Source organism: Dendrobates tinctorius, unplaced genomic scaffold (genome assembly GCF_039654945.1).
Source record: "Dendrobates tinctorius isolate UK_male_01 unplaced genomic scaffold, ASM3965494v1 ptg000057l, whole genome shotgun sequence".
In the NCBI taxonomy this organism is placed as follows: Eukaryota; Metazoa; Chordata; class Amphibia; order Anura; family Dendrobatidae; genus Dendrobates; species Dendrobates tinctorius.
Genome location: NW_027361725.1, coordinates 6,614,023 through 6,637,894, shown reverse-complemented (window position 1 = coordinate 6,637,894; position 23,872 = coordinate 6,614,023). Strand labels below are relative to the sequence as shown.

Sequence of the window (23,872 nt, the reverse complement as noted above, 5' to 3'; positions counted from 1 at the left end):
TGCAATGTACAGATCCGCCTACATGTGTGGTGGATTTCATAGATGTGAAACCTGGACAGAGTGGGCTGCTGACCCTGGTGCTTGATGCCGACTGTATTCAGTGATCACATGACTAATCAAATGATTTCCAGGATTTTGGGCAAAAAGGGTATCAGAGGTGTATGGTGGAAAGCTTTTCGACTTATGCCGTTGTGTGTGTGTGTGTGTGTGTGTGTGTGTGTGTGTGTGTGTGTGTGTGTGTGTGTGTGTGTGCATCCTAAGACGAAAAAATCACTCAAAAGGCAAAAAAAGAAAATGCGTACACTGTGTATGGTCAACCATTCGGGCAACAGCTTTCCTCTGCCAAAGGGTCTCTGATGAATGAGTTTGGACTCCCCATTGGTTTGTAAGGACAACAATTTTGCCCGGCTTTGGCTTTTCAAACAATTTTTTTTTTTTTTTTGGTGCTATGGTGTGAAATATAAAGAAAATTATATATAATTTTTTTTTACGAGGAAGGAAGAAAAAGCAAAAAAAAAAAAAAAAAAAAGTCTGAAACATTTGTTTAGAGAGTGTAAGCTGAAATGCCTAATTAATTCTTGCATCCTCGCTGACATGTATAAATGATGGCCGCTTCCCTGTCCATAGCGTCCACCTTATATTGTTAAATCTGCGTTGCCTGCGAGTTCTGTCTCAGAATCCGGAGACGCAGATTAATGGGAGCTGCTGGGCACAACAAATTAAGTTGACATTGATATATGAGAACATAATAGCACGATGATCCCTGCGTAACATTTCTGGGCACCTCCTGTTTCATTTGCCTCTCGTTAGGAAGCTAAATTATGAAATTTTGCTTAGCAATTTCTGACGTTTTTCTCTTTTTTTTATTTTGTTTCTTCTGGAACCTCAGACTCATCCCAATGCCAGCAAGCTGCCCCTAAAGGATGCCTTCACGTTCGACGACTACAGGTTGGTTATTTATCATTTTTATTACATTTTTCTAGTATCTTTTAATTGTGTATTTCCTATATTTACAACAAGACTCGTCAGGTTTATGTATCCTTACACATGTTTAGATTTATATAGAGGGCAGAACGCTACATAATGGAGAAGTCCTTCAGCTAGTGGTTCCTTCTTAGTGTTTGGGAGAAAAAAAAAATTTAGCTGTAGTTTTTTTACATTTTTCATATAGACCAAAAAAGGTAAATTGGGTACATTTAGAACAAAACATGAATACAGGCGTGGATCACGTGCACCCGAGGGCTGATGGTGAGATCAGTTTTGTGATAAAATTTTAATAGTGGGGGAAAAAAAAAAAAAAAAAAATATATATATATATATATATATATTTGTTTTCCCCTCTAGAGGGCTCTGTCTGTAATTTTCACTTGTCTCTGAGCTGTTGGATAGAGACATCTTCTCTGATATCTCCTATACACAGACCTAAGTGATTCCTGCTCTCCTGTCTCTCCTGTCACATGTTCAGGACAGGAACAGTGTAACTATGAATTCATCTTTTAGGTTAATGCAACATATACTAGAAAGTGACAGCATGGAGCACATTATATTACAGTGTTGCTCTGTATCCAGCCCTGTGGAGAGATCAAATACTTAGTAAAACAAGCAGCATGTAGGATGGCATACTGCATTACTGAGCAGTGCAGCTGTGAATTCAGCCCTATGGTGTGATAAAACCCTTACTAGAAAGCAGCAGCATCTAGGACAATACATGGCATTACTGAGCACTGTAGTTGTTACTCCAGCACTTCGGTGAAATAAAACCCTTAGTAGAAAGCGCCAGAATTTAAGGGAATACACAGTATTACTGAGCAGTATATCTGTAAAATCAGCACTATGGTGGGATAAAACCCTTACTAGAAAGTAGCAGCATTTTGGACAAAACACACAACTTTACTGAGCAGCGTAGCTGTGAATCCCGTACTGGGGTGAAATAAAAGCCTTATTATAAAGCAGCATAATGTAGGATAATGCGTAGCACTACTCAACAGTGTAGCTGTGAAACTAGCACTAGATGGAGATAAAACCCTTTATTAGAAAGCAGCATCTCAAAACTTCTTTTGATTTTCTTACTCTGCTCCCCTCTCCATAAACTGCAACAGTTAGCTGTTCTCTAATCTCTCAGTGAGGTGGTGGTCCTCATTGCCTTGACCAAGACGTTTTTTAGAGTGAGTGATGAGTTCAGGTGGTGAAGGGGAAAAAAATGGCTCATGAGTTATTTATTCGCTGAGCTTATTGATTTCAATATCAGGTTTAATGAAACGACAGCAACCATTTGCAGCAAGGGAGGTTCTATTTCGCCCTTTACTCGCATCACACCTCATTTTAAAAAAATAATAATAAAAAAGTATACTAAAAAATTTAAAAATGAAAAAAATAATTACCATACACACTAATATTGATTAGAAGTCAATTATTTGTGAGGGAAGCCACAGAACAGATGACCGTGCAGTATTTCTCATGTATGTTTTATTGAAACGCTCTATTAAAATCAATGATCCGCTGGCCTCCGGACACCGGTCCCATCAATCACTGATGTATTTTATTTATGGACTGTACTCGCAGGGATAACTACAAAGTAGCACATCGCCCCCGGTGTCTTATCAGCTGCCTATAGCGATCTGTAAATTCTGCATTTCATTGCAGAACTCTCTGCCTCCCCCCCCATCATAAAATACGTATTACTTCATATGAGCTCTTGTGGGGGTCTTTTTCTTGGCTGTAGGTGGGCTGTATCATCCGTCATGACGCGTCAGAATCAGATTCCCACCGAGGATGGATCTCGGGTAACCCTGGCATTGATTCCTTTATGGGACATGTGTAATCACACCAACGGTCTGGTAAGTGACTGGACACCAATGTATTGAGCACTGGGCCATCCATATTGTTGTTTTAGCTCAGTCACAACTCAGCTTTCCCAAGTTCCTGCATAAATAGATTGGGCAGCGGGGTGTCAACCAACAAGGCCTCATTACAGCTCCTATAGATTTCCTGTGGGAGTTGTAATTTGGGGGCTGTGTTGTTGGTTGCCACTCAGCGTATTCTAGGAAAAAATAGTTTCCTGTCATAAAACATGACTTCATGCTGCTAGGATATAACGTTAAATCCAGCTGTGAGGCCCCAACCAATCTTGAGAATGTGACCCCCCACCCCCTACACTTTTTTCCTTTAACCAGCAGATTTTTAGATGTAGGTCCCCAATAAAGTGAATGGGGCTGACCTGTAGATCTATTGTGTGGTCGGAGAGTCCCCTATACAAATCCATACTGTGGCCCCCTTTATTAGGATTCGTGGGTATCTAATGGGTAGGACCCCCTAACCAGTTAAGCTTCCATGCCTTTCTTGTGGGCAAAACCATGCTTGATGTGCAACTAAGAAAGACGCTAAATATTAATATTTCTAAATATTGAGTAAAACAATACATAAAACGATGGGTAACCTTTAATTGAGAGGGTTCTTTCCTGGAACCACATCTCTTGTTCTGGAGGACCCAAACAGACCTCAATTACACAGACACCCTATCAATCTGAATGGACAGCATGTAATACTTCATTTCACCTGTGGAGGCACTGCAGGGAAACTGAATACTTATGGTCAGGTTTATCCAGTGGTAACAGCTGATCATGAGACCCTGTATCAGGTGGGAAATGTGAAGGTTGGAGAAGACCTCCCCTCTTTCCCCTTCATTTGGTAAATGTGACCGTATCGTCTTATCTTCTACCGCTGACTCCTTGTCAGAAGTAGTAAATGTGTCTTCAGCTGCACTTTGGGACCTTTTTTTTTTTATTTTTTATTTTTCTTCCCTCCTAAGACCAGTCTCCATAAGGCAGGTGTCGAGCGAGAATCCAGTTTTGCTTTTCTAAATCCGCCACCACGTTTGTGATCCCCAGTAGCTTTCATAAAATATTCAGCTCCAAACCTGTCACGTCAGGTGGAACAGAGTCGCACGTTGAATGATTTTCATTAATGTTTTATGCCGTCTAAAGAGACAATCTTGCTTCAGGTAAAATGGTATCTAATGAGACGAAATCTTTATTCATTACTTCTCCTCTTGCTTTAGATAACTACCGGTTATAATTTAGAGGATGACCGATGCGAGTGCGTGGCGTTGCAGGAATTTAAGGAGGGCGAGCAGGTAAGATTTTGACAGCATTCACGCATGGGAGACGCACGGCATCTTTGTAGCTGAAGGGCGGTTTGGGACATCCATTGAGAACGTCTTATCATTAAAGTGGCCTCCGTTACTTACAGAAATTATAATTCGCGTAGGGTACCCCCCTCTATTACATCCCCCCCTGCATAAGAGCCTTAAAGTGGTAGTCTCAAAGTTGGCTGATCTTTTGCATTCTCATAAGAATGAATGGATAATAGGTCTCCGCTCTGGTTGTCGATGGAAGTCGACCCCCAGTAATTGGAAAGTTATAGCTTCCAAGCTTGAATATGCCATTACTTTGCTATTGATGACCTATCAATAAGAGATTTGTGGGTCCCCATTGTTAGTTTCGGCCATTAGCAGAGTTTATCAAGTGTACACAGCGGAACTGCACATCTTTTGGTGGATTTTACCTTTAAGTCTTTATCTTTAGGCTGCCGTGAGCGTGCGGACAGATTGCTGGGCAGCGTGGGCTTCGCTGTCTGTCTGTCTGGGCCGGCTGACACCAGATGCCATTTATGGAGCGAGCGGTCACATAAACCGCACTATAACTTTTATGGGGTGGGAGGCAGATGATTTCTTATTTTGCTTTCGCAGTCGGATAAGCAGAGCAGCGGGAGCCCTTCATTAAACCCAAAGAGGTCTCCTCGTACCCTTTTTTGTACCGTCTGTCTTTTAATCCTGACTCCTCTCTCATCGCCAGATTTACATTTTTTACGGCACTCGGTCCAATGCCGAGTTTGTCATCCACAACGGATTCTTCTTTGAAAATAACGCTCACGACCGGGTGAAGATAAAGCTGGGTGTCAGCAAGAGTGACCGGCTTTATGCCATGAAGGCCGAAGTCCTGGCACGAGCCGGCATACCTACGTAAGTACAGCGCGGGAACTTGTACTTCACCCCAGGGGGGTGGCTTTGCCCCACCGTAGCTACAATCGCTCTGATTGGCTGCTGAAAGTGAAACCGCCAATCAGCGTAATTGTAATATTTCAGCAATGAAACTTGGTGAAATATTACAATCCAGCCATGGCCGATGATGCAATATCATCGGCCATGGCTGGAGACTGCGATCTGACGGCGGCGATGTGCCGCTGCCGTCGGAATTTGCTCCCCTCCCCTCTTTTGTCCGCCGTCCAATTCCTCCCGAGTCCCTGTGTCCCTCCGTCTCCAGGCCTTCCCCCATGGGTGCAGCCATCTTCTAAAATGACGGGCGCAGTTCGCCCGCCGAGATTGGCCGGCAGATTCATTCCAGGTACATTTTGATCATTGTGATAGGGTCTATCACAGTGATCAAAATAAAAAAGAAAAAATAGTAAATAACCCCACCCCTTTATCTCCCTCATAGGTAGAGGAAAAAAATGAAATAAAGAAAATATATTTATTTTTATTTTTCCATTGGAACTAGGGTTGGGGTTGGAATCAGGGTTGGGGTTTGGGTTGGAATTAGGGTTAGCGGTGGGATTAGGGTTAAGATTAGGGTTAGGGGTGTGTTGGGATTAGGGTTAGGGGTGTGTTGGGGTCAGGGTTAGGGGTGTGTTGGGGTCAGGGTTGGAGTTAGAATTGAGGGGTTTCCACTGTGTAGGCACATCAGGGGCTCTCCAAACGCGACATGGCGCCATCATTGATTCCAGCCAATTTTGCGTTCAAGAAGTCAAACGGTGCTCCCTCCCTTCCAAGCCCGACGTGTGTCCAAACAGTGGTTTACCCCAACATATAGGGCATCAGCGTACTCAGGAAAAATTGCACAAGAACTTTGGGGGTCTAATTTCTCCTGTTACCCTTGGGAAAATAAAAAATTGGGGGCTAAAAAACTATTTTCACAGCTCTGCGTTATAAACATCTGTAAAGCACTTGGGGGTTCAAAGTGCTCACCACGCATCTAGATAAGTTCCTTGGGGGGGTCTAGCTTCCAAAATGGGGTCACTTTTGGGGAGGTTTCTACTGTTTAGGCACATCTGGGGCTCTGCAAACGTAACATGACGCATTTCAAAATGTCACTACTTCCCTTCTGAGCCCCGACGTGTGACTAAACAGTTGTTTCCCCCCACATATGGGGTCCTAGCATACTCAGAACAAACTGGACAACAACTTTTGGGGTCCAATTTCTCCTGTTACCCTTGTGAAAATAAAAAGTTGCAGGCTAAAAAAATCATTTATTGAGGGGAAAAAAAAATTAATATTTTCACGGCTCTACGTTATAAACTTCTGTGACACACTTGGGGGTTCAAAGTGCTCACCACACAACTAGATAAGTTCCCTGGGGGGTCTAGTTTCCAAAATGGGGTCACTTGTGGGGGAGCTCCAAAGTTTAGGCACATCAGGCGCTCTCCAAACGTGACATGGTGTCTGCTAACGATTGGAGCTAATTTTTCATTCAAAAAGTCAAATGGCTCTTCTTCCCTTCCGAGCCCTGCCGTGTACACAAACAGTGGTTCCCCCCCACATATGGGTATCAGCGTACTCAGGACAAATTGGACAACAATTTTTGGGGTCCACTTTCACCTTTTACCCTTGGGAAAATAAAAAAAAAAATTTGCTAAAAGATCATTTTTGTGACTAAAAAGTTAAATGTTCACATTTTCCTTCCATGTTGCTTCTGCTGCTGTGAAACAACTGAAGGCTTAATAAACTTCTTGAATGTGGTTTTGATCAGCTTGAGAGGTGCAGTTTTTAGAATGGTGTCACTTTTGGGTATTTTCAGCCATATAGACCCTTCAAACTGACTTCAAATGCGAGGTGGTCCCTAAAGAAAATGGTTTTGTAAATTTTGTTGTAAAAGTGAGAAATCGCTGGTCAACTTTTAACCCTTATAACTTCCTAACAAAAAAGAAATCGCTAGGATCTGTTGAAGCATTCCTGCGTTATTACCTCATAAAGGGACACTGGTCAGAATTGCTAAAAATGGCCCGGTCATTAAGGTCAAAATAGGCTTGTTCGTGAAGGGGTTAAATTGTGCTGGAGAAACTATATAAACTGTGGTGACACGTTGTCAAGACTTCATCCCCATATAAGTCGTGACACTTTATTTTCAAGTTTTTCTAGAAAAAGTAATAATTCAGCAAGTAGGACTCTAATCCAGAGGTGAAGGGCAATGTGAATGTTGTCAGAGTCTCAGTAGTGCAGCCTCTGGCTCGGGGGGGCCTTCAGCTTTCAGCTTGTTTTAATCATAGAATTAAGATATTAGGAAATGGATTTCACATTTTTATGGACTCCTGTTGAGTGTAAGGAGGTCTTCCAAAAGCTTTGTAAGGAGCGATTAAAGTAAACTTGTCAGAAGTGTTTTACTACTGATACCAGTCATATGGCTGGCTGGCTCCTAGTGCAGCAAGATAAATGATCAGTGTTGGAGGGGGGGGGGGGGAGACTCACAGGACACTTGTGCATAGTCTGACCACCAGACCAGAATCCTGTGATCCTCCTCCAACCTTGAAGCATCCCCCATGCCTCTCCCAATTAGGAGATGTTGTGCTGGATGCCGGTAAGTAGGAGGATCTGGGACCAATAACTGGGATCCTGCAAATCGCTAAGTTAAACTCTACACTAGATAGCTCTTTTTCGCTAGCACCGAGAACTCCAGTGTTGGAACCCTATGCCAATTGGCTTGGAAGTGCATTGGGGCGTGTCTGTGCACATACACTCACTGGCCACTTTATTAGGTACACCATGCTAGTAAGGGGTTGGACCCCCTTTTGCCTTCAGAACTGCCTCAATTCTTCGTGGCAGAGATTCAACAAGGTGCTGGAAGCATTCCTCAGAGATTTTGGACCATATTGACATGATGGCATCACACAGTTGGCGCAGATTTGTCGGCTGCACATCCCTGATGCGAATCTCCCGTTCCACCACATCCCAAAGATGCTCTATTGGATTGAGATCTGGTGACTGAGGAGGCCATTTGAGTACAGTGAACTCATTGTCATGTTCAAGAAACCAATCTGAGATGATTCGAGCTTTATGACATGGCGCATTATCCTGCTGAAAGTAGCCATCAGATGTTGGGTACATTGTGGTCATAAAGGGATGGACATGGTCAGCAACAATACTCAGGTAGGCTGTGGCGTTGCAACGATGCTCAATTGGTACCAAGGGGCCCAAAGAGTGCCCAGAAAAAATTCCCCACACCATGACACCACCACCACCAGCCTGAACCGTTGATACAAGGCAGGATGGATCCCTGCTTTCATGTTGTTTACGCCAAATTCTGACCCTACCATCCGAATGTCGCAGCAGAAATCGAGACTCATCAGACCAGGCAACGTTTTTCCAATCTTCTACTGTCCAATTTCGATGAGCTTGTGCAAATTGTAGCCTCAGTTTCCTGTTCTTAGCTGAGAGGAGTGGTACCCAGTGTGGTCTTCTGCTGCTGTAGCCCATCTGCCTCAAAGTTCGACGCACTGTGCGTTCAGAGATGCTCTTCTGCCTACCTTGGTTGTAACGGGTGGCAATTTGAGTCACTGTTGCCTTTCTATCAGCTCGAACCAGTCTGCCCATTCTCCTCTGACCTCTGGCATCAACATGGCATTTCCGGCCACAGAACTGCCGCTCACTGGATTTTTTTTCTTTTTCGGACCATTCTCTGTAAACCCTAGAGATGGTTGTGCGTGAAAATCCCAGTAGATCAGCAGTTTCTGAAATTCTCAGACCAGCCCTTCTGGCACCAACAATCATGCCACGTTCAAAGGCACTCAAATCACCTTTCTTCCCCATACTGATGCTCGGTTTGAACTGCAGGAGATTGTCTTGACCATGTCTACATGCCTAAATGCACTGAGTTGCCGCCATGTGATTGGCTGATTAGAAATTAAGTCTTAACACACAGTTGGACAGGTGTACCTAATAAAGTGGCCAGTGAGTGTATAATGTCAATGCATTTTCAGGCTAATTTGCAAGGGGCTTAGATGCTCAATTTCTCAGTCCTGGCATATCATTACTGTAAGCTGGGTATTTGGACCTATACAGCCATACCACCAGCATTGGTAGTAAATGCGCCCTTACAGGTAATGCTTATTAATGACCGCTCTTTTACGTATCACCATACTGCGCTACGCTACTCTCTTATCTGAGCTAACAATCCAAGAGGTTATGTTTCCATCTGCTTTATATGGAGACTGGCTTTTGCTGGCAGAATTCCCAATTCTCGGGATTAGAGAATGTATGGCAGATGTATGGAGAGCAGGCAGGGTCAGTGCTGGACCGGTTTCTAATGTTGGCAAAGAGCAGATCCTGAGACTCTCATTAGAGGAATGCTACAGTGGGTACGGAAAGTATTCAGACCCCATTAAATTTTTCACTCTTTTTTTCATTGCAGCCATTTAGTAAATTCAACATTTTTTTTTTCTCATTAATGTACACTCTGCACCCCATCTTGACTGGAGAAAAAAACAAATGTAGAAATGTTTGCAAATTTATTAAATAAAAACTGAAATATCACATGGTTACAAGTATTCAGACCCTTTGCTCAGACACTCGTATATGTCACATGCTGCCCATTTCCTTGTGATCATCCTCGAGATGGTTCTACTCCTTCATTGGAGTCCAGCTGTGTTTAATTAAACTGATAGGACCTGATTTGTAAAGGCACACACCTGTCTATATAAGACCTCACAGTGCATGTCAGACCAAATGAGAATCATGAGGTGAAAGGAATGGCCAAGGAGCTCGGGGACAGAATTGTCAAGGCACAGATCTGGCCAAGGTTACAAAAGAATTTCTGCAGTACTCAAGGTTCCTAAGAGCACAGTGGCCTCCATAATTCTTAAATGGAGGACGTTTGAGACCATCAGAAGTCTTGCTAGACCTGGCCGTCCAGCCAAACTGAGCAATCATGGGAGAAGAGCCTTGGTGAGAGAGGTAAAGAAGAACCCCAAGATCACTGTGGCTGAGCTCCACAGATGCAGTAGGGAGATGGGAGAAAGTTCCACAAAGTCAACTATCACTGCAGCCCTCCACCAGTCGGGCCTTTATGGCAGAGTGGCCAGACAGAAGCCTCTCCTCAGTGCCAGACATATGAAAGCCCGCATAGAGTTTGCTAAAAAAAAAACCACATGAAGGACTTCCAGACTATGAGAAATAAGATTCTCTGGTCTGATGAGACAAAGAGAGAACTTTTTGGTGATAATTCTAAGCGGTATGTGTGGATAAAACCAGGTACTGCTCATCACTTGTCCAATACAATCGCAACAGTGAAACGTGGTGGCAGCATCATGCTATGGGGTTGTTTTTCAGCTACAGGGACAGGACGACTGGTTGTAATTGAAGGAAACATGAAAGCGGCCAAGTACAGATATATCCTGGATGAAAACCTCTTACAGAGTGCTCTGGACCTCACACTTGGCCGAAGGTTCACCTTCCAACAAGACAATGACCCTAAGCACACAACTGAAATAACAAAGGAGTGGCTTCAGAACAACTGTGACCATTTTTGACTGGCCCAGCCAGAGCCCTGACCTAAACCCAATTGAGCATCTCTGGAAAGACCTGAAAATGGCTGTCCACCAACATTCACCATCCAACCTGACGGAACTGGAGAAGATCTGCACGGAAGAATGGCAGAAGATCCCCAAATCCAGGTGTGAAAAACTTGTTGCATCATTCCCAAGAAGACTCATGGCTGTACTAGCTCAAAAGGGTGCTTCTACTCAATACTGAGCAAAGGGTCTGAATACTTATGACCATGTGATATTTCAGTTTTTCTTTTTCAATAAATTTGGAAAAAATTCTATATATGTTTTTTTTTCAGTCAAGCTGGGGTGCAGAGTGTACATTAATGAGAAAAAGTGAACTTTTTTTTTAATTTACCAAATGGCTGCAATGAAACAAAATGTGAAAAATGTAAAGGGGTCTGAGTATTTTCTGTACCCACTGTATGTGGACGGTCCTGGTGTTAATGCTGTTGTGTCTGTGCACAGGTCCAGTGTATTTGCGCTGCACATCACCGAGCCTCCAATATCAGCTCAGCTTCTGGCTTTCCTGCGAGTCTTCTGCATGAGTGAAGGTAAGATATATAGGTTTGCACAGACCTACATTCCAGATGCTTGTGGGTGTCTTACTGCTCCTCTAGCCATAAGGCTGCATTAGAGGCTGGTGATGGTGGGGGGGTCCACCACTGGGGTCACTAATAAACAACAAACCCAGCTAGTCTGTATTAAAAAAGGTGATTCCTTTGAGGATGCTGCAGGTCTTGAGATGAATCTTAATAAACCTACAGTGGTGAAAATAAGAATTTGATACACTGCCAATTTCACAAGTTTTACCACCTACAAACCATTTAGAGGTCTGTAATGTTTATCGAAGGTACAACTGCAAGAGACAGTCTAAAAAAAAATCCAGAAAATCACATTGTATGATTTTTACATAAATAATTTGCATTTTGTTGCCTGAAATAAGTATTTGATACAATAGTAAAGCAGAACTTAATATTTGGTACAGAAATCTTTGCGATTACAGAGGTCAGACGTTTCCTGTAGTTCTTGACCAAGTTGGCGCACACTGCAGCAGGGATTTTGGCCCACTCCTCCATATTTCGTTGTCATGCTGGAAGACCCAGCCACGACCCATCTTCTATGCTTTTATAGAGGGAAGGAGGTTGTTGGCCAAAATCTCGCGATACATTGACCCCATCCATCCTCCCTTCAATAAGGTGCAGTCGTTACTAACTGTAATGTTTGAGACTGTGGTCCCAGCTCTCTTCAGGTCATTGACTAAGGTACTTCCTTGTAGTTCTGTGCAGATTCCTGACCTTTCTCAGAATCATACTTGCCCCACGAGGTGAGATCCTGCATGGAGCCCCAGACTGAGGAAGATTGAAAGTCATCTTTGTGCTGCTTCGATTTTCTAATAATTGTGCCAAGTTGTTGCCTTCTCACCAAGCTGCCCACCTATTGTTCTATAGGCCATTCCAGCTTTGTGCAGGTCTAAAATTTTGTCCTTGGTGTCCTTAGACAGCTCTTTGGTCATGGGCATGGTGGAGAGGTTGGAGTGTGTAAACAGGTATCCCTTTTATACATGTAACGATGTTCAAACAGGAGCAATCAATACAGGCAATAATTGCAGAGTAGGAGGGCTTCTTACAGAAAAGCTAACAGGTCTGTGAGAGCCAGAATTCTTGCTGGTTGGTAGGTTATCATATACATTGGGGAAAAAAGTATTTAGTCAGCCACCAATTGTGCAAGTTCTCCCACTTAAAAAGATGACAGAGGCCTGTAATTGACATCATAGGTAGACCACAACTATGAGTGTCAAAATGAGAAAAATTCAGAAAATCGCCTTGTCTGATTTGGTGAGATTTTTGCAAATTATGGTGGAAAATAAGTATTTGGTCACCTAAAAACATGCAAGATTTCTGGTTCTCACAGACCTGTAACTTCTCCTTTAACAGGCTCCTCTGTCCTCCACTCATTACCTATAGTAATGGCACCTGTTTGAACTTATCAATATAAAAGACACCTGTCCACCACCTCAAACAGTCACACTCCAAACTCCACTATGGTGAAGACCAAACAGCTGTCGAAGTACACCAGAAAAAAAATTGTAGCCCTGCACCAGGCAGGGAAGACTGAATCTGCAATAGGCAAGCAGCTTGGTGTGATGAAATCAACTGTGGGAGCAATAATAAGAAAATGGAAGACATACAAGACCACTGATAATCTCCGTTGATCTGGGGCTCCACACATGATCTCACCACGTGGGATCAAAATGATCACAAGAACGGTGAGCAAATATGCCAGAACCACACGGGGGGGAATCTAGTGAATGACCTGCATAGAGCTGGGACCACCGTAACAATGGCTACCATCAGTAACACACTACGCCGCCAGGGACTCAGATCCTGCAGTGCCAGACATGTCCCACTGCTTAAGCCAGTACATGTCTGGGCCCGTCTGAAGTTTGCTAGAGAGCATTTGGATTATCCAGTAGAGTATTGGGAGAATGTCCTATGGTCTGATGAAACCAAAGTAGAACTGTTTGGAAGAAACAAAACGCGTCGTGTTTGGAGTAGACAGAATGCAGAGTTGCATCCAAAGAACACCATACCTACTGAAGCATGGGGGTGGCAACATCATGATTTGGGGCTATTTCTCTGCAAAGGGACCAGGATGACTGATAGAATGAATGGGGCCATGTATCGTGAGAATTTGAGTGCAAACCTCCTTCCATCAGCAAGGGCATTGAATATGAAACGTGGATGGTACTTTCAGCATAATGATCCCAAGCACACCGCCAGCGCAACGAAGGAGTGGCTTCGTAAGAAGCATATGAAGGTCCTGGAGTGGCCTAGCCAGTCTCCTGATCTCAACCCCATAGAAAACCTTTGGGGGGATTTGAAAGTCTGTGTTGCCCAGTGACAAGCCCAAAACATCACTGCTCTAGAGGAGATCTGCATGAAGGAACATACCACCAATAGTGTGTGCCACCCTTGTGAAGACTTACAGAAAACGTTTGACCTCTGAAATTGCCAACCAAGGATGTATAACAAAATATTGAGATGAACTTTTGTTAATGACCAAATACTTATTTTCCACCAAAATTTGCAAAATAAATCTTGCCAAATTAGACAAGGTGATTTTCTGGATTTGTTTTCTCATTTTGACTCTCATAGTTGTGGTCTACCTATCATGTCAGTTACAGGCCTCTCTCATCTTTTTAAGTGCTAGAATTTGCACAATTGGTGGCTGACCAAATTCTTTTTTTTTTTTTTTTTTTTTTTTAAGATTCTGTCTCACACAGTTGAAGTGTACCTATGATAAAATTACAGACTTCTCCATTCTTTGTAGGTGCGAAAACTTGCAAAATCAGCAGTGTATTAAATACTTTTTTCCCCCACTGTAGATGTTTGCAATTCTATAATCATCAAAGGGCATGCTGGGATTACTAGTACCAAAGCCAAATGAGAGTCGCACATGTTACCCCTCGTAAGCTCTGTCGCAGATCACCTGGCAGGAGATCACATCGCTGACCTTTCATTTTATGTCTTTACAGAGGAGTTAAAAGAACATTTAATTGGCGACCACGCGATCGATAAGATCTTCACCTTGGGGAATAACGAGTTTCCAGTCAGCTGGGACAATGAGATTAAGCTGTGGACCTTCCTGGAGACGAGGGCTTCACTCCTGCTCAAAACCTACAGATCTACAGTGGAGGTAGAGTCCGCACACACGGTGTCATGTCTGCCCCTTCTGCAGATGCAGCAGAGGTAGAAGTATGATCATGCAGCTGATGAGATAGAAGTGACCTCCGGCTGTCAGTCTTCTCTGCATGGCCATGCGATTTCTTCATGTATTGCTGCTACGTTTCAGATAAAAAGTCGCCAGGTTCTTCCCCTCTGCTGCCTTTGAGTGAAAGATTCCTCTCTGCATGCAGGTATTGGGATAGACCTGTCACTCCTGGGAGTTTGGTCGGAGAGAAGAGAACGGGGACCCACCTGTCTGACTAAATTTACTTGCAGCTCCTCTCTCTCCCTGCATGCAAGTATAGGGATAGACCTGTCACTCCTGGGAGTTTGGTCGGAGAGAAGAGAACGGGGACCCACCTGTCTGACTAAATTTACTTGCAGCTCCTCTCTCTTCCTGCATGCAAGTATAGGGATAGACCTGTCACTCCTGGGAGTTTGGTCGAAGAGAAGAGAACAGGGACCCACCTTGTTTTTTGTGCAGCTCCTCTCTCTCCCTGCATGCAGGTACAGGGATAGACCTGTCACTCCAGGGAGTTGGCGGAGAGAAGAGACCGGGGACCCTCCTGTCTGAAGTCTTCCATGCTCTGTTCCCAGCAACTTTTAAAGTAGACTTTTTTTCCTGCATTTATGAGATAAACATACAGCCAGTGCCTGTTCGTCGGCAGCATGAACCCTTCCAGGTTCCCTTTTAAATACAAATATGTCGGCTTGTCGTTGTGAATAGCACGGAGGTGCACGTCCTCGATATTCACAACATTTGCGGTCTGTGATATTGATCAGACTTTTCTGAGCATCCCATACAATTAATGCAGATGTTCAGCATTCGCACCACCGCTCTGTTGGAGGCTGAGTTTTTCTGAGCCACACTCTCTGGATTGCTGGAGGTACCTGCGGTCAGTAAGTTGGGACACGATAATTTGTGATACTTTCCAACATAGAGGTTGGACTGCATTATTTTGATATTGCTGGCGTATATTGACCAAATGCTAAGCTGCCGTGACTTGGCAATGTCTTGGGGATACAACACCACCCCCTTCATGTTAGTGCTGTGACACGGTGTCTGTGTCTGATTGGAAACGGCATTATGCAAGAAAAAAGCTAATGAGGCCTCAGTGGGTGGTTAAAGCCCACCAATCAAATCATCTTCGCATGATGCAATCAATTAGAAGACTCTTTTATAGGGTACATCTGGAGCAAGCCAAGCATTGACCATCCTCCTTGTCCGCAGGGCATGTCCCTACACTTGGATACTGTCTGATCAATGCCTACAGGCCCTTTTTTTCTAACCCCTCATGCACCATTCTAAGATGTTTCACAGTTGATGTCTTTATTTCTTCCCAGGACGATAAGCAGATTCTGGACAACGGCAGCCTCTCGATCCATGCTGCCATGGCCGTCAAGCTTCGTCTGGTTGAGAAAGAAATCTTGGAGAAAGCTGTAAAAAGCGCCTCCGATAACTGCAAGCTGTACACCAAGCGCCTGGAGGATGGAGAGCCATTGCCCAAATACGAGGAAAGCAACATCGCCTTCCTGGAGAACTCTGCCACCAACACCAAATTTCCCCTGGTCCTGAGAAACTTCAATGATGAAAAGGCAGAAGGCAGCGAGCTGAAACGACCGGAGACCCTAACCATCACAGAGATCACTGAAAATGACTACCTGGACACACAGGACTCTCTATACAATGGCGCCAAATCTGAGAGCAACAGTGCCCCGGCAGAGGACGACACCGCCGCCAGCGATGCCAAATAACAGTCCAGCACATGGCAGCTAGGAGGCAAAAGTGCAATTGTGAACTGATTTGGGACTTTTAAGGAAGAAGAGCAGAGATTTCGGAGACTGCTCCTTGTTTCGGCAGGAGATGTTGCTGCTTACTTTTTTTTTTTTTTTCCTTCACTTAATGTTGACTTTAATGCATAGAGCGAGAATAGGCAACTTTTACTAAGGTGGCAGCCGCACAGTAAGATGGCAGTAGATGTGACTACTGGTGCCGAGAGCAGGTTGTAGCCTAATCCCAGCTCCTAGGATCACAGAACTATAAATAATATATAGTTAGATTATTTTTTTCTTTTTTGAAAATCCTAAATTTGACAGTACTGGCACTCAACGCCTCTCCTCTTAAGCTATTTACCCTTTAAAATCCCACCCCCCCCATAAAATGTAGGTCCTTAAATTGCCCTTTTCAGGTTGTTATACCGTATTTTTCGGACTATAAGACGCACCAGACCATAAGACGCACCCCCAAATTTTCAGAAGGAAAATAGGGGAAAAAGTTAATCTGTCACGTGGAGGTCCGTCTTACTGTCCGAATTCAGCTTACCCGGGGGGGATCAGCAGCACTGGTGGAGCAGGGTCACAGGGGGTGTTTGGTGGTTCGGCAATATGACTCCCATCCCAAGCTGGTGCGGCAAGTGCAGTGGCCTCCGGGAAATCCCATCCCAGGCTGGTGCAGCAGGTTCGACGATGGTGCTCTGTGATGCGGGGGGCTCCGCCGGCATTTGGTAAAAGCCCAGCGGCCCCACATATCCATTGCTGCGATGTGGTGGCCTCCGGAAAATGGCCGCCCCATGCTCAAATTGAGATCTTGTCTCCCGTGATCTCAATCTGAGCATGCGCTGCCCTCGGTGGCCATTTTCCCGGAGGCCACCGCATCACAGCAATGGATATGCGGCGCCTCTTTTGTTTCACAAAATGCCGGCAGAGCTACCCCACACCACAGAGCACCACCGCCGAACCTACTGCACCTACCTGGGAAGGGATTGATCATCACCCGGCAGCGTCAGAGCGGGACCCCCGCAGAATCACCCAACTCTTGCTTCCGCTACAGTATTTATAAGTATATTCCAACTATAAGACGCACCCTCATTTTCCCCCAAAATTTTTTTGGGGAAAAAAGTGCGTCTTTATAGTCAAAAAATACGGTATATGGATGGCTCAGCATTCCAGAGCTGCAAAGCCTGGCCATTGTATGGACATATAAGTAATCGGATTTGCTATTTAAAGGGGTTGTCCAGTAGAAAGAGATTGATGACTTATGTCTTTAGGATTGGTCATTGGTATCAGATCTGTGAGGATCCGAAACCTTGCACCGCCGCCGATCAGCTGTTACCAGGTCTGACTGGTCCCGGAAATACAGTGTAGAGCTGGAATGGTACAGCACCCGTGACCTGTGTAGTGGCTGTAAACTAGTACTGTAAATCAGCTCCTATTGAAGTGAATGGGAGCAGATCTGACGTACACATAAATGGCCACTACGGCTTACAGAGCTGCTAACAGTTGACCACTGCTGCTGCTCGGTAACAACCCCAAGCCTTCCTAATTTCTGGGCTGCATCTGGTGTTGCAGCTCAAACCTATTTCCTTACATAAGGCCGCAGTACCATAAACGTCCTATGGACAAGAGGGGGCGCTGTTTTAGAATAAAGCAGCCATGTTTTTACTAATCTCCTCCAACCATTTTAATCAAAGCCCGTAATTTGCCCACAGACTTCAGTCTGTACGGTTTTATACTCCTGCTTTGACAACCCAGGTTTACTTCCACCGTTTGAGACAAAATAGAGGCGTTCGTTAATATATACGTGTAAATAGAAATCTATATTTTAAAGCCGTCAATCACATGACTAGCACGGCACGCTCAGTCGCTGCTAGTTCGGAGGTTTACGGGTCCATACAAAAGCTTTAACCAGTGCAGTGTTGGAGGGGCTGATGGTAAACGCCTCCGAAACTCCCGGCAGTAAGCTGCTTCTACGTGGTGGCTTTTTGGCTCCTCTGGCTTTCACCATAGCTAGGACTTTTTTGACAATTGTCTTTTTTTTTATTTTTTATTTTCTCTGAAATCATCAATAAAACCAACGTGAATGATTTCTGCTATTGTAGATTATATATATATATGTCATCATTAAAGGGACTGTATCATGTAATTTTAGTATGTGCTTTATGGCAAATGCTGTGAATGGGAGTTACTGGTCAGAAAGTGTCCTTGCCGCCTTCCAGAAGTGAATGGCGCACAGACCCCTCCCCCAGAGACCAGGGAGTGGATTAAATTCCCTGCTTTCTATTGGTCAGATGACTCTGCTGGTCCTGCTCCCTGATGAGGTGATTCTGCTGACCCTGTATCTTATTGGTGAGATGACTCTGCTGACTCAAGCCTATGATGTAATGACTGCTTACACTGGCCTCTAATGATGGCTCTGGTACCTCCAACTTTGCAATGATGAAACAACTCTGCTGACACTATAGTCTAAAAGGCAGATGGCTCTGCTGACCGTGCCCTGCGCTCTAGTGGGCAGATGACTCCGCTGACCATGCTCTCTAATGGGCAGATGACTCTGCTGACCGTGCCCTGCCCTCTAATGGGCAGATGACTCTGCTGACTATGCCCTGCCCTCTATAGGGCAGATGACTCTGCTGTCTGTGCTCTCTAATGGGCAGATGACTGCTGTCTGTGCTCTCTAATGGGCAGATGACTGCTGACTGTGCCCTGCCCTCTATAGGGCAGATGACTCTGCTGTCTGTGCTCTCTAATGGGCAGATGACTCTGCTGACTATGCCCTGCCCTCTATAGGGCAGATGACTCTGCTGTCTGTGCTCTCTAATGGGCAGATGACTGCTGTCTGTGCTCTCTAATGGGCAGATGACTCTGCTGACCATGCTCTCTAATGGGCAGATGACTCTGCTGACTGTGCCCTGCCCTCTATAGGGCAGATGACTGCTGTCTGTGCTCTCTAATGGGCAGATGACTGCTGTCTGTGCTCTCTAATGGGCAGATGACTCTGCTGACTGTGCCCTGCTCTCTAATGGGCAGATGACTCTGCTGACTGTGCCCTGCCCTCTATAGGGCAGATGACTCTGCTGTCTGTGCTCTCTAATGGGCAGATGACTCTGCTGACTGTGCCCTGCCCTCTATAGGGCAGATGACTCTGCTGACCATGCTCTCTAATGGGCAGATGACTTTGCTGACTGTGCCCTGCCCTCTATAGGGCAGATGACTGTGCCCTGCCCTCTATAGGGCAGATGACTCTGCTGTCTGTGCTCTCTAATGGGCAGATGACTGCTGTCTGTGCTCTCTAATGGGCAGATGACTGCTGTCTGTGCTCTCTAATGGGCAGATGACTGCTGTCTGTGCTCTCTAATGGGCAGATGACTCTGCTGACCGTGCTCTCTAATGGGCAGATGACTCTGCTGACCGTGCTTTCTAATGGGCAGATGACTCTGCTGACTGTGCCCTGCCCGCTATAGGGCAGATGACTCTGCTTACCGTGCTCTCTAATGGGCAGATGACTCTGCTGACCGTGCTTTCTAATGGGCAGATGACTCTGCTGACTGTGCCCTGCCCTCTAATGGGCAGATGACTCTGTTGACCATGCTCTCTAAATATGAAATGAGATTGTTAATCCCACTTTAATCATAATATTATAACTCTGGGCTTGCGCCTCTGATAATGAGATGACTTTCTCGTTCGCCTTATTGGGGGACACAGAGACCATGGGTGTACGCTGCTGCCACTAGGAGGCTGACACTATGCACAAAAAAAGGGTTAGCTCCTCCTCCGCAGTGTACACCCCACCGACCGGCAGGAAATTCCTCAGTTTAGCTTAGTGTCAGTAGGAGGTGGACACGGGTCTTTCATTAGACCCATATCTACCTCGATGTGCGTCGTTCCTTTTCAGGTTTCCGGAGGGATACAGTGTGAATGGTCACTACTGTACTCCCACAAGAGACTATGAGTACGGCGTGTACTGCCACCCCGTATCCTCATAGCTCTCAGTGGCGGGACCACAGCTTAGCACGGGTGCGTGCCAGCGATCAGGAGAGTCCTCGCCCCCCGCCTCCCACCCACTCGCCTACCAGAGCCTGTCGGTCGGATGAGGCGCGGATACCACAAAGACGCAGACAGCGTGGGATATATCAGGTACCTTTATTGCAAACGGAGGTGAGTATGCAGTCCAAGACGCAGCCCCCTGGCAGTTTCAGGATTCTTGGGAGCGGTCACCGAGGGAGTACTGTGGAGTCTCTGCGCCGCCCGCGCCTCCCGGCGGCCGCCGCATTCAGAGGGATTCCACGTTCTCCTCTGCTGGGGCCCTGCATCTTCAGACGAGCCGTGTATCAGCACCTTTGGGGACACCGCATCGTGAGTAGCTCTGCAACTGCAGACTGACACCCTTCTCTGCCTTCTGTCCCCCAACCTTCCAGCATTTCCGCAGGTTTCTTCTTTTCTCCTTCATTATCCTATCTCTAAGGCTGAGCGTGGCCGTCCGCCTGCCCCCACCCCTCTGCCTGGACTGCAGCAATCCCATTCAGCATGACTCCGTCCAGGAGCCACCTATTGCGCCACGTGAAAGCGAACCCCCCATTCCTGGTTGGGCCTCGTCTTTCACAATCTGTGGCAGGCCTCACCAGGGTGTCTCAGTCCATAGTAGCCGTCCTTGATAAGTTGCCCCTGGACACTTCTGCAGGGTCCAGCAGGTCACATGAAGCTCCATCTGAGCCAGCCAGCAGAAGCCGCAAAGTCCCAGACAGGATCACCGGCCGGGATCCCCTCCTGGCCTCACATCCCCACATAGTCCTTCCCAGCAGTCGCCCTCCCGTGCCTCCTGACCCGAGTCAGGTGAAGCGTTCTCGGATGTGTCATCCGAAGGGATCTTAGAGCTGGACGCGGACATGAAGGTTACGGTACAGAACCTCATTGCTGCGATTAACCACACCTTCGAAATCTCAGACTCCCCTGCGAAATCCTCAGAACAGGAGGTTTCGTTCAGACGGGCAGAAACACCTTCCAGGGTCTTCGCCTCCCACTCTGAGTTTGGCAAGATTCTTACCAGGGAAAGAGAAAATCCGACCAGGCGCCTTCAAAGAGGGAAGCGCCTCGGCGTGCTGTACCCGTTTGCCAAGGAGCTCACCAACAACTGGTCTGCTTCCCCCTCGGTAGACGCACCCGTGTCCAGATTGTCTAACAGCACGGTCCTCCCGATTTCAGGTGTGGCGTCACTAAAGGATTCGAATGATAGGATTATAGAATCCTTAGCAAAGCATACGAAGCGGCTGCGGCGGTGCTAAGCCCAGCCTTCGCTTCCTCTTGGGTAGCGAAGGCCATAGCCACCTGGGCAGAGGATCTCTGCAGGGGCATCCTAGGTAAGGCCCAACCAGAGCAATTGTCCGAACTTGCCAACCAGATCTCCCATGCAAGGGATTATCTGCTCTCTGCCTCCTTGGATGTCGCGTCTTGCGCAGTTCAGGCGTCAAGCAGCGTTGTGGCAATCCGACGTACAATTTGGCTCAAGGCTTGGCAGGCGGATTTGAATTCAGATAAGTCTCTTACCAATCTGCCTTTTCAGGGAGCGCGTCTCTTCGGATCCCAGATGGATCAGATTATTTAGGACGCCACTGGAGGCACGAGTTCCCTCCTCCCTCAGTCCAAGCCTCGCAGACCTCCGCTAAAACGTCAGTTTCGGCCCTTTCGGACATTCCACCATTTCAATACGGCAGACAACTTCTCTAACCAACAGAAAACGCAGGTACGCCAGGATAGAAAAAAGGCGTCTTTCAGACCCACTCCCTCCAGGCGATCTCACTCCTCCCAGGGCAGAACCTCCGGATCCAGATCTGGACAGTCCACATCAGCATGACTATCAACGAACCCCCGAGAGTCCTTCCCAATTGGGAGGTCGACGTCTTTTCTTCAGAGACGGCTGGCTTGCCTCAGTAGAGGACGCTTGGGTCAGGGAGGTGGTATCATCAGGATACAAGATAGAGTTCATTTCTCGTCCCCGGGATCGTTTCTTCGAGTCCCAACCTCCAAAAGATCCTGCTTTAGTTCCGGGGTTCTTTGCGTCCATCGCCTCTCTCCTCACTTCTGGAGTGATCGTGCCCGTCCCCGAGTCAGAACAGTTCACAGGGTTTTACTCAAACCTGTTTGTGGTACCGAAAAAAGGCGGTACAGTTCGCCCCATCTTGGACCTCAAGTTACTCAACAAGACAGTCCGACTGCGTCATTTCCGAATGGAGTCTCTGGTCGGTAATCGCTTCCATAGAGACGCAGGAGTTCATGTGTTAAATAGACATTCAAGATGCCTATCTACATGTTCCCATATTCTCCGGCCATCAGAAATTCCTGCGATTCGCCAGGAACATTACCAATTCGTTGCACTGCCGTTCGATCTCGCCACCGCACCCAGAGTATTTACGAAGATCATGGCAGCGTTGATGGCCTTGTTGAGAATCAAAGGTCTCGTTCTTTTTCCGTACCTCGACGACATTCTGATCGAAGCTCCATCCTTTCATCAAGCTCGCCAAAGTCTTACCATCGTCCCCGACACCCTGTCCAATTTCGGGTGGCTCATCAACAAAAGGAAGTCCTGCCTTTTTCCGACACAACGTCTTGTGTTTCTGGGTCTATTGTTCGGCAATCGTCTATCGAAGGTTTTCTCCCACAAGAAAAGACTTGCTCCCTGCAGCGGGATGTGCGAGCGTTGCATATCTTACGACTTCCATCTCTCCGGACAACCATGAAAGTCCTGGGAAAGATGGTGGCAGCGACAGAGGCGGTTCCCTTTGCCCAATTTCACTCCAGACCCCTCCAACACGCCATACTGTCTCGGTGGAACAGGTCTGTTCTTTCCCTGGACCGCCCATTTCGTCTTTCATACCGGGTCAAGCAGTTCCTCAATTGGTGGCTGATGTCTCCTCTCATCTCCCTAGGACGGCCATTCCTTCCCATTCACTGGCAGATTGTGACAACGGATGCCAGCCTCCTCGGCCGGGGGCAGTGTTCCGCAGTCACACTGTTCAGGGTCGATGGTCGATTCAGGAGTCAGCTCTGCCGATCAACGTCCTCGAGATACGAGCGATTTATCTGTCTCTTGTTCACTGGGAGAGGCTTCTCAAGGGCCTGCCTATCCGGATTCAGACAGACAATACCACAGCGGTGGCATATGTCAACCACCAGGGGGGACACGGAGTGTCTCAGCCCTGGCAGAAGTGTCCAAGATTCTTCATTGGGCAGAGCTTTCAGTCCCGGCAATATCCGCGGTGCACATTCCTGGCGTGGACAACTGGGCCGCCGATTTTCTCAGCCGCGAGGTTCTAGTGGCGGGAGAGTGGTCCCTACGTCCGGAGGTATTTCTTCAGCTATGCCGTCGTTGGGGAACCCCGGACGTAGACCTGCTAGATTCTCGCCTCAACAGGAAAGTTTGTATCCAGGGCTCGAGATCCTCTCGCAGTGGGTGCCAGCGCTCTGGCCATTCCTTGGTCGCAGTTCAAGCTCCCCTACCTATTCCCTCCTCTGCCTCTTCTTCCCAGGCTGTTGAAGAAAATCAAGGCGGAAGGAATTCCAGTCACTCATCGCCCCGAATTGGCCCAGAAGGGCTTGGTTCACGGACATCGTCAACCTTCTCGCGGACGCCCCCTGGAAGCTTCCAGATAGGGCAGATCTGCTGTCTCAAGGTCCGATTTGCCACTCCAATTCTCGGCCACTCAATTTAACGGCGTGGCTGTTGAAACCGAGGTTTTGAAACGATCAGGCTTTTCGGATCGAGTTATTCATACTATGATCCG

At 46.5% G+C, this 23,872-nt stretch overlaps 1 protein-coding gene across 3 annotated transcripts in view; it reads left to right on the top strand.

Moving 5' to 3' along the window:
* Positions 1–18,240, top strand: part of SETD3 (SET domain containing 3, actin N3(tau)-histidine methyltransferase) — a 70,144-nt gene extending 51,904 nt beyond the window's left edge. For all 3 annotated transcript variants that reach the window (XM_073577700.1, XM_073577698.1, XM_073577699.1), the window contains exons 8-14: positions 890–948; positions 2,723–2,837; positions 4,058–4,132; positions 4,854–5,020; positions 11,059–11,144; positions 14,129–14,289; positions 15,663–18,240. In XM_073577700.1, the coding sequence (XP_073433801.1) occupies positions 890–948; positions 2,723–2,837; positions 4,058–4,132; positions 4,854–5,020; positions 11,059–11,144; positions 14,129–14,289; positions 15,663–16,073 (1,074 nt within the window). In that variant the 3' untranslated portion in view covers positions 16,074–18,240. The remainder of the gene's footprint in view (positions 1–889; positions 949–2,722; positions 2,838–4,057; positions 4,133–4,853; positions 5,021–11,058; positions 11,145–14,128; positions 14,290–15,662) is intronic.
* The last annotated feature ends 5,632 nt before the right edge of the window (positions 18,241–23,872 follow it).